Source organism: Onychomys torridus, chromosome 2, assembly GCF_903995425.1.
Source record: "Onychomys torridus chromosome 2, mOncTor1.1, whole genome shotgun sequence".
Classification (NCBI taxonomy): Eukaryota; Metazoa; Chordata; class Mammalia; order Rodentia; family Cricetidae; genus Onychomys; species Onychomys torridus.
The window spans coordinates 13,528,173-13,539,238 of NC_050444.1; the positions used below are offsets into that span (position 1 = coordinate 13,528,173).

The 11,066-nt window shown below is 49.5% G+C and overlaps 1 protein-coding gene across 3 annotated transcripts in view; it reads right to left on the minus strand.

The window, feature by feature from the left end:
* Esrp1 (epithelial splicing regulatory protein 1) overlaps positions 1–5,054 on the minus strand; it is a 47,178-nt gene extending 42,124 nt beyond the window's left edge. For 2 of the 3 annotated variants that reach the window (XM_036179352.1, XM_036179350.1), the window contains exons 1-3: positions 4,779–5,054; positions 4,137–4,265; positions 2,841–2,954 (exon numbers count right to left, since the gene is read on the minus strand). In XM_036179352.1, coding sequence (XP_036035245.1) covers positions 2,841–2,954; positions 4,137–4,265; positions 4,779–4,910 — 375 coding nt within the window. In that variant the 5' untranslated portion in view covers positions 4,911–5,054. The remainder of the gene's footprint in view (positions 1–2,840; positions 2,955–4,136; positions 4,266–4,778) is intronic. The other variant, XM_036179351.1, reaches the window with a different exon arrangement.
* Positions 5,055–11,066: the final 6,012 nt, after the last annotated feature.

Below are 11,066 nucleotides of genomic sequence, written 5' to 3' on the forward strand. Positions count from 1 at the left end.
GTACATTTGTTATTAAATATGGCTAGGAGCAGTAAATTCCCTACTCTGCAAAAAATGACTTTTGTGCCAAATTACAGTCCCATAGTAGTTTTTGCCCCTTGTTCTGCCTCTACCCGAGAATTCGAATTAATTTTAAAAATATGCATCACAGGGACTGAAGAGAGGACTCTGGTTAAGGCCCTTGTTTAATCACCAGCACTCACATGGAGACTCGATCATCTGTCTCTTCAGGACTGGGAATCTGACACTCTTCTCACCTCCACAGGCATGCATACACATGCCACACACAATCCAAGCAGGCAAAACACCAATACATACCAAAAAATGAAACAAATCTTCAACCAACCAACCAACCAACCACAGGCTGGTCAGGTGGCTCAGTGGGTAAGGAGCTTAAGTCTGATAATGAGTATGATCCCTGAAACCCACATAACAGTGGAAGGAGAGAATGGACTCCAGGTTATCCTGACCTCAGCATGTGAAAGTGGCATGCTAGCACCACATTCTCACACACGCATGCACGCACAGTAACAAAGCATTTAAAACAAAAAGGCACACAACTAGGCAAGGTAGTCAAAGTGCACCCAGTTCTGGAGGCTGAAGAACTGTGAGGCCATGCCCAGCCTGAGTCATATACTAAGACTGTCTCAGAAAAGCCAAGAGCGGTAGAGGGCCTGCCAACCATGTGCAAGGTTCAACGCTCAGAGGTTCAATTCCCAGCCACAGATTAAACAGAAAAGGAACTTTAAAACAAAGCAAAGGAGAAGGTCACCTCCTGTTCTTAGCTCTGAACACCACTCTTGTGGCTAATAAATATTACACCACTGGTTAAGGTTTTTTGTTAATTTGTTTAAGACAGAGTCTTCTTGTATTATCCCAGACTGACCTCAAACTCAGAGATCCACCTGCCTCTGCCTTCTGAGTTCTGGGACTAAAGGCGTATGCCACCCCTGGTTAAGTCTTGAACTTCTGACTGACATCCCCTGCCAACACCACCACCCCCAATGTGCCTCCACACCTAGTTTTATGCAGTTAAACCCAGGATGCCAGACACACACTCTATTAGCTGAGGTAAATCCTCAGTCCTGAAGGGTAATTCTGGATTCTGGACTGCTGCTTTTTGTTTGGAACCTACTATATGACCCCAAGCTGGCTTTGAACTCATATCCTAGCTCAGCTTCAAGGGCACTGTTGTTAGAGGTATGGATCACCATTCCTGGATAAATTTTTTTTTTTTTTTTTAACAAGGCAGAATTTAGATTCCCCATTCCCCTTTTTACATTATTTGCTAGGTAGAGCACACACATGTCACTGCATGAATGTGGAGGTCATAGGACTACTTGGGAGAGTCAAGTTTTTCCTCCTACCCAGTGGGTTTTGGGACTGTATTCCATCCAGCTTGGAGACAAGCATCTTTACCTGCTGAGTCATCTCCAGCCCTAGATTTTTTTTCTTTTTTTAAATTTCAAAATGGTTAGTGTTCATTAACTTGAATTTTTCATTTATTTTTTTAAGGGAAATATATGGTTCTTTTTATTTTAAAATTTTTATATGCATGAGTATTTTGCCTTCATGTATGTATGTAAGACATGTATAAGCCTGGTTCCCACAGAGGTTTTAAGCAAGCATCGAATCCCATGAAACTGGAGTTAAAGATTGTTGTGAGCCACCATAGATGCTGGGAACCAAAGCCAGGTTCTTTTTAAGAGCAAGTGCTCTTAACTGCTGGGCCATCATCGCTCCAGCCAGGAAACACGTGTTTTTAATGTTTGCTAAATATATAATAACATCTGTAGTGGATTCTAGTCAGCGTGATTTTCTCATACTGTATCTGAAATCAGCATCATCAAACTACACTAACTATGTAAAGCATGAATCCTCACAATGTCCGAGGCTCATGATAACCTCTAGCACTAATGCACACAACAGGAAAACATCACTTTAAATCACTTTCCCATCTGAAACACTTAGCACTTCATTTAGTGTTTACAAATGTATTGACATTACATTAAATGATAAAGCAAAGTAAACAAGTTTGTATAGTATAAATGCTAGGGCAAAAATAATGCTTCCCCACAGAATTCTAGAGAATACATAGTATTTGACTGTTAGGGAAATTTTTTCATCTTTGGTTTTCTGTGTAGTTAAGTTATTTTCTTTCATGTTTTGCCATTTTGTGTGTAAAGAAATATATATATATTATTTTTATTACAACACTATTTTTATAGAAATGGCTCAGGAAACTACCATGATTTTTAGATGTTTAGGAGGTTTTTGATTCTCTTTCAAGAATAAAGCATTTCACATAAATTACCACAATGCTGGAAAATACTAGTCTTTTCTACTGTAAGTGACAAAAATTCTAACCTTCTATTAGCTTGGAAAATGGTGTAAATCATCTAAGGATACCTATAAAATTACTGCAATCCCAAGCATCTCCATGAAAATTACATGCGTTTTTCAATCGTGGTAAAATATGCGTAATGCTAAATCCACCGTGTTAACCCTTCGAGCTCCAGCACCAGAGCTCCAGGTTTACCTCTTCCAGGTACAGCAGCACTTGTCACTGTCACCACCATCCTTCTGACTCACCACGGTTCCCTCCAAAACCAAAATCTGCACCATTGAACAGTAAACCCCGGCTTGCACGTCTTCAAAAGTAGAATAATTTGGATGCCGTTTTAAAAAGGCTCCAGTCAACCCCCCAAAGTACAGCTGTTTTTTCCAGAAGCCAGAATCAACAGATTTGGACAAACCATCTGCTTTTGTTTTTGTTTCCAAATTCCTTACTTAAGTCACCCCGCAGAGAATACCCACCTTTCCAGAAGCCCCGCTCTTACCTTCTTGGAAGCCTCGGGATGCAAGATCTGCCTGACATGAAGCTGCCCATCAGTACACAAACAGAAGGAAGTCCCTACCCCAATATTCAGTTCATTGCTCACTGACTGGTTAAACTGTAAAAACAAGAGACACACAGGGATGCAACGAAAGCAGAATTCACAAGCATGTCAAAGTGGCCAAACTTGAGGATAACGCGAGAATAATCGTCCTGGGTACTCTGAAGCCGGACAAGGGCAATATCACAAAGACCACCACCCCCTTTTCCCACGAACCTGCCCCTTTCCCCTAGGCAAGGAAGCTTTCCAACCCATCTACAGTTTTTTGCTGGGGAGAAGTGTATATCACTCCCCAGCAGCTTTATATTCAGGATGACACTGATCAGAGAGGTCTCTTTTAACAGGTTGCTTTCAGATTACATCATACCATAGTGCTGCTTTTTAAATGTTTGCATGTTCCAGGTTTCAGGCACCCGTTTCCAATAAACAAGCGGGGTAAGGAATAAGCAGAACGCTGTAAGGTGGGTAACACTTCTTAGAAAATCCTCTAGAAATAACTTACTCCTTTAATAGGAAACTCCTGCGCCAGGGCAGAGCCTGGGAGAGCGTGGAGCATACATACATCGCTGCACAGGTGTCGAGGCCCGCCCCATCCCGGATTCTAGCAACCGTCAGCACCCACAGCAGCCAGTTTTTAGGTCACCTCAATTCCAACAGGGGATCCCGCCAGCTCCACGGTGACCCAACAGGCAGCCCCACAGGTTCGTACTTGCAACCCCTCCTTGGGATCCCAATCAAGGTACTAAATAAGTATTGAGGAAGCCGAGCCTTTGGAAACTGAGACTTCAGGCCGCAATCAGGCGGGCGCTCAGGTGCTAGAACCAGCGCGGCATGATTGATAGTCGGCCCTCTGCGGCACTGCCCGTCTACACCGCTGGGCTGCACATCCAGACCCACTAGGGACTGAGCCTGGAGTTCCGGGAGCCAGTGGTCAGACTTGGCTGGGGTATATATACCGCGAAAGATTCTCCCGCCCAAAGAACTCCTCAGGAGGCAACTGGATCTTAGCGGGTTTCAGTCCCAAGACCCCGGGGGCCGGGAAGCCACGCACAGCAGCCCCTACAGAGCGGCCCTCCCCCGCCCCCAGGCCGGACTCCCACACACAAGGCTGCGAGTCTCGCCACCCCGCCCCAGAACCAGGTGGAGACCGCCCCACGAGGGCGTGGAGCCACGGGGCTGGGTCGGCTCTGGGGGCCGCCGGGATGGGGGTGGACGGCGTGGCCCGGCCCAAACTGTCACCTGTCGGAGGGCTTGGTCCAGCTGTGGAGCGGAAGACAGGTTTTCGGCGTCTATTTTAGTTTCTTCTTTACAATCCTCCGTCAGTTCCAAGTGATCCGGTCTAACTAGTACTTCGTGCAACTGTCCCACCTTGGGGGGAAGGGTGGAAAATGAGGGGTCGGTCCCCTTTTTCAATTTGGAAAATCTCCTTCCTCCCCGGCTTCCCCAGGGCCGCTCGAGGCTTTCCAAGCACTCAGCAGCATAATCAAGGCTTCCTGGACACCCAGGGACCGGTCGCGGCTCCCCCGCCCCCCCCCCACCCTACCCGGATCAAGTCGCCGGGGCCCTGGAGGGGACCCCAGCGCCCCAAGAACTGCAGCCTGGCCCAGGCGTCCCACGACCCGCTGAGAACGCGGCTCGGCAGCGCGGGCCTCTCTACCTGGGCCAGGTTTCGGAACACCGAAATGGCTCCAAGGTGGTTAGCCAACAGGTTTGGCTTTACTGTGGATTCTCTAGGCCTCGGGGCCCCGCTTCACAAGCGTGCAAACGAACAAAAAGAAAAATAAAAAAGAAAGAAAGAAAAGAAACCCTCTATCTCCTCCCCAGCTTCTACAATAAAGTTCTTGCCCCACTCCTTATTTGGACCAGAACGTGGTCAAGTACCTTCTTGTTGGCCAAATCCACGACTTTCCATAACAGCAGGATCAGCTCCTTCTCATCCGAACCCAGCTTGGCTCCGGTGGCCCCAGCAGTGATCCCAAAAAGCACCACCAAGTAATCCGGAGACGCCGTCATGACGATAGGTGGGGAGGGGGAAGAGGGGGGTCGGGAGGTGGCGAGGTGGGGTTGGAAGTGAGAACGAGAAAACCTGCGCTAAAACCCTCGTCCAAGAGAAAAAGAAAGCGCCCACCCCCCTCCTCGCGGCCGCCAGGGCAAAAGGCGGTAACCAGCCACCCAAGCCCACACCTGGCCGGCGCTCCACACCCAGGGCAGGAAGGGGGGTGGAAGGAGGGAGCAGCAGGCCTGCCCTTTCTGTATCCAATTGCTGGTGCGTCTATGAAAAGAGCCCAGGAGCCCGGCTGCACCCCCGGGAGGCGCGCGCAATGGCTGAAAGCTTTTCTGTTTTGGGATGTGGCTCTACCTGCCCGCCCCTTCCCCCTCCCCCACGTGGTGCAGGTAAGAGACACCTGGCGGCGCCCGCCCATTGGCTCCTTCAAACCAAGACGTGGCAGCGGGGGGGGGGGGTCTGGGGGAGGGAGAAGAGGGGGCGGGAGACAAAGGCTGGATGAATGGGGAGGCAAGGGCTGGAGAGGTGGAGGGGAGGGGCGGGGAAGAGTGGGTTGTCATCTGCAGGGTAGCCAAGGCCAGACCGAGAAGGGGGGGGGGGGGCAAAGGGCGCACGACGCCGGGGAAGGGTCCCTGCCCGAGGGGACGAGAGGTGAGGGAGCTGGAGGGAAGCCTTGGCGGTGGGGGAAGCAGCTGAAGGGTCGCACGTTAGGCAAAGGTGCCGGGAGGCAAAAGGAGGCCAGAGGTGAGGCCCAGGGCGCGGCGCCTGGGAGGGACCGGCCGCCCGGAAAGGTGGTGCGTGCAGTTGCGGAACCCGGGAAAGCCGCTCCCGAGCCCAGCACACCTTGCTGTGCAAACAGCGGGAGGGAGAAGCCCTGGCAGCCCTGCCCGGCGCGGCGCGGGAGCTGGCTCTCTCCACCTCGGGGCGAGGAGCGGCTCCCCACCAGCCGCAGAACCCAGCGCCCGCGGGGCTGGCTAGGAAGGTCCCGGGGCGCACTCACAGCCGCTGAGGGACTCCCGGAGGAAGGGCCCTGCAGCCCTTCTCTGTCCTACACTTTGTTATGTCTTTGTTGTGCTGGCTGCTAGTTCGAGACTGGAACGCCCTCCAGGACCGGAGCACAGTTAACTGTGATTTGCCTTGGATACGAAATAAAATGCATCTGCCCCGCAGGTCTGTCTCTTAAAGGCCTTCCTGAATCCGGCCAAACAAGCTTTTTGCAAAATTTCCTGCCCTGTCCCCACGCCTTCCACTCCTGCCTCTTGAATTTGTTCTTGGAGTGTGACTTGACCAACTTAGGGCTACAGACTCTTGCGCCACCCCCCAGCTCCACCCCCAGCCCCCGCCACGAGCCAAGGTAGGTCATGTTAACGTTTTAGCAAAGCGCTAGAGGTGTTCCCTCGAGTTTTCTGTTTCAAACCGGCCTATTCTTGGGAACCGGGTTCCGTCTGAAAAATTACTAGCGTGGCGCCAGCTGTGCGGCCCTGCGTATTCTTGATGTGAAGTGAGGCCGCCACACCCTTGCAACCCCTGGAACCCATCGGTACCCTTCTGGGTATCTTTGTCAGGGGAAACTAGAGACCAGGCTTTCCCAGCGGAAGCCTAGACTCTGAGGAGTAGGACGAGGAGTCGGAGGCCGGCGACGCGTTTCCCTGTATGATGAGGTGCGGCCGGAGGCGGGTGGCAGGCGGTGCAGGTGGCAGCCGCGTCCCGGAGAGCAGGCGAACGCCTGGCTCGCACTCCGCCCCCGAGAGGGCGCTGGTACCACCCGGGTCCTCCGCCGCCTCTCCAGGGCTTCAAGGACGCTTCGCAGCCCCGCCCTAGCCCGGGAGTCTCTGAGCCAACCTTGTTGTCCCTAAGAGTCGCGGGGGCTGGGACTGGGCGGGGGATCTGGAAAAACCACCCAGATTGCATTGCAGTGGGCGAGGCCGCCTGGAGGAGCCGGTTCCTCGGAGCCGCATCGCCTTGGGGCTCTCTAGACGCGAGTTCTCTGTTGCTCAGCTCTACCCAGACAGGCAACACCTGGAGAGGGCGCGGGCCTCGGCAGGACGCTCGGCACACCAGGCTGAGAGGCCCGACGGCAGGCAAGCGAATGATGTAGAGAACGTGATTACAATCGCACCTTAAACGGCCTCGACAGAACTTTGGAGTTTAGATTCATCCTTGTATAACGAGTTTCGAGGAAGTGAGGCTTCAAGTCAGCGCTTTTGCTAGGAGATGGAGCAGTGGGAAAGCTAGAGTCAGGAAACTCAGCTGCCCCTCTGTGCAGAGACTTGACATCCTCCACTTAAGAATGCTAGATTCTCTGTTTCTGACATTAAAAAAATAGTTTAGCTTAACTTATCCAACTGGATTTACCTTAACAGGGGTTTTGTTGTTCTTGAATAGATTCTCAGGGTTTTTAACAGCCAGGCATGTATTCTTGCACTCAACAAATATTTATTGAGTAATTTGAATGAAAAGAGAGAAAGAAAAGGAAGACCTGCTCGCTTTCACGAGTGAGTAAAGAAGGTTTTTTGTAGGTATGAGGAGAGCATAGCGGGATGCATCTGGAAGGGCCCATAGTGAACATGACTGAGCCAGGCCAAGTGAGGAGGGAGCCTGGAGCAGCGGCCAAGATGCCAAAAGGGACAAAGAGGCGGGGCCGGGCGGATGTAGCCAAAATGACTGGGTTCTATAGGGAAGAGCGGTCAGGCCAGTCACTGTTCAGGGTAGATGATGGGGTATGCCAGCCAGGAAGACCTGTAACAGGGACTGAAAGATACTGGGAGAACCTGCTGGAGTCAGCTTGGTATGTTAATGTGCGCCTCAGTTCGTCCGGGTTTGAGACCTAACATCCCAGCCTTTTGGTCGTTGTTATGGCTGAACTTGAGGCATTGTCGGGGACCCAGGAAAGCTGGACTGCTGACTGAGGCCGGGAAGTGAAAGACGAAGGAGTGCAGGCTGTCCCGTCCCTGTCCCCGTCCTCACCCCCCCCCGCCCCTGCTCACTGCCTAGATTTTGCAGGACCACCTGGGGCTAGGGAAGTGCAGGCAGCTTCGGAGCTGTCTGTGGCTGGACCACCTAGGGCCAGCTGCTTTGGTGGCTGTCTAGGATGCAGATTCCGAAGGAACACCTGTGGGGCCCGCACGTTGTAGCTGTTGATTTGAAATCTGCTGGGACAGATAGACTAAGGAGAGAAAGTAAAATTACGGAGTTTAGGGGAAATTTTTTTATCTTGAGTGTACACATGAAACTTTTAGGGCCACGGCACTGGTTAGGGGAGGGGTGTCCTAAATACAGGAAAAGAGAAAGGACCCCACCCTCAGGAATGGGCAGGTGGGAAAACCTAGCAGGTTGTTTGGTGGAATATCTGGAGTTCCTTTTCCCTGTGAGAGATGGATGACCCTCTGAAGCTTACATGCATTTGGTTTTCGTTTGGTTTTGGTTTTGGTTTTTTGGGGTTCTTTTTTGTTTGTTTCTCTGTGTTATAGCAGTGGCTGCCCTGGAACTTACTCTGTAGACCAGGCTGGCCTCGAACCCACAGACATCCGCCTGCCTCTCCTTCCCAAGAGTGCTGGGACTAAAGGTGTGCCACCACCGCCCAGCGTTTTGTTTTTTTTTTTTTAAATCCAATTATTTATCACGAGACACAGGAGGTTGATTACTGAGTAGTCAGTTTTGATATATTAATGAGTACGTCAGCCCTTTGTCCCAGATTTGATACCTAAAGTAATTGTAATAACATGCACCCAAATTTGCAGCTTTGTCTTATGATCTAGGTGTTAATTCATCACTGTAAAGATCAACCCACCCCCCAAATCAGGGTTTCTCCGGGAAACCCACCTCAAACTCAGAGATCGTCTGCCTCTGCCTGCCTCCCAAGTGCTGGGATTAAAGGTGTGCCACCATGTGAGGCTAGTCTACAGAAAATTTAAATTTCAAACATTCTATAATCAGCAGGCCAGGTCTATTTTTTCTTTTAAAGGACTTTAAGGAGCTGGGCATGGCAGTACACGCCTGTAATCGTGGCATTTGGGAGAAGAGAACCAAGACCAAGGAGTCCTAGCTACAAGAGAGAGGAGACCCCTCTCAAAAAAAAAGACAAAAGAAAGCATAAAGGCAGGCAAGTTTCAGTGAGAACTGTAGAGGAAATAGTACCATATCACTTTTAGTTTCACAAACTTCGTATCACTGCTCAGGCAGGAGCACATCCTTGTTTTAAGGAAGTATGAATGAAAATTTTAGGGATAAAAAAAGTGCTCTCCAAAGATTCGGACAAAATCCTTATAGATGTTAATAGATGATGTCTAACGAGGGATTTTTTTTTTTCCCCTGCCCCAATGCTGGGCACCGATCCCAGGGTCTTGCTCTCTCACACGTGCTAGGTCAGGGCATCCTTTGTACTGTTCTCTGTAACTTCTGGAAGGCTGAGATCGCTCCGAACAGCAGACTTTGTTTCAGCCTCTCTGGCCCCTGCTTCGGCCATGCAGTGGTGGCAAGGCCCTGTGCCACCACTGTCTAATATGATGATGTAATATTTTATTATTGTAGAATTAGTGTATTTTTGTTGCTTTTCTTTAGTGAATAGAATAAAGGTAAAGAAAAAAGGTTTTCTTTGGCTTTAGATTTATTTATTTATTTTTATTGGGGTGGGAGCATGAGTAAGTACATGTTGAGTGTTGAGGACCTGAGCTGGGGTTATAGGTAGTTCTGAGCCATTTGATGTGGGTGCTGGGCACTCAACTCAGCTCCACTGCAAGAACCGTGAGTGCTCTTGAGAGGGCTAAGTCTCTCCAGCATCCTCCGGCCCCATGACAATCTTTTCACATGCTAAAGTTGCTGTTCAGGGACCTTCCCTAGGCTGAGTACCTGCAGCTTCTTCATCCAGGCTCTTCATCCGCCTGCCTGGTGCACAGGTGTTGCTGGTAATTGAACTTCTTGCTATTCTACTGGGTTTTATTTGCTTTGAGAAAGGATCCCATATAGCCTGGAATAGTGTTGACTTTGCTATGTACTTGAGGCTGGCCTTGAACCTCTTGTCACTTTCAGAGTGGGTGGTACATGTAGAGACCAGAGGACAACTACCTTAATAATTACAATTTCATCTGAAACTCTTTCTTAGAGTTCTCGAGTGCACACAGCTGGTTGTTACCTATTCAGGCCTTCAGATGTGAACTAGACCAATTTATACGAAAGCATAGGTGTCACGTAAGGCAAAGATCTGTCTCCAGCCAACTCATCAGAGATGCACCACAGGGGCCAGAAGATTGCCTGTCAAGAAAAAATGGAGACAGGAGTCCAGCAACTGGTGACTGAAGTTTTCTTTTTCTTTTCTTTTTTCTTTTTTTTATTCAGACAGGGTTTCTTTTCGTAGCCTTGGCAACTCACTATGTGGACCAGGCTGGCCTCAAACAGAGATCCACCTGCATCTGCCTCTTGAGTGCTGGAATTAAAGGCATGCACCACCACCGCCTGGCTGTGACTGAAGTTTTCAACCATACAGGAATGGAAGAATGACTGAATGAAGAACTTGAGTATTTCACAACAGAAAGCCCCGTTATGAACAAGTGTAGCTCTCTGGAAATGTCCATTGATGCCCTATGTCATTTATTAGCCAAATCTTTCAGAAGCAAGAGAAACGTGACACCCCACTAAGAAAGACACAAAGCCCCTGAATAAGAATCTCTCTCAGGTAGGAAATGAGGTGAAGATGTTGAAGACACTCAACCATATATTTAAGACTGTGTCCATGCTCCGCAGTTGGTAATCAAACGCTGTCATGATTTCTGCAATGGCTCAGATCTGCTTGTAGTTCCCTCTACCCAATGCCAGCATGCCTGGAGGAGCAACCCAGCAGGCCCCTATGGAACTGTCACAAAGTACTTATGCTCATGGTTGTACTCATCTGTGAATGTACTAAGAACAATGGAACTGTACCCCTGAACAGGAGAAATATCATAGTATTAACTTGCATCTCAGTCTTTAAAATACCAAGTAAAAATCTCTGTTCTGAGGCTATCAGAAGTCATTAGCTATTCAGTGTAGACAGGGTTGTAGGAAACCTCATTTTCTATTCCCTTATCAGACCAAATCTCTGCAATGGGGAGGTAAGGAAAAAATGATAGCCAAGATGACTAAGTAAATTATCATTTTCTATTAATTATCCTGTGTTTTCCACATTTAAA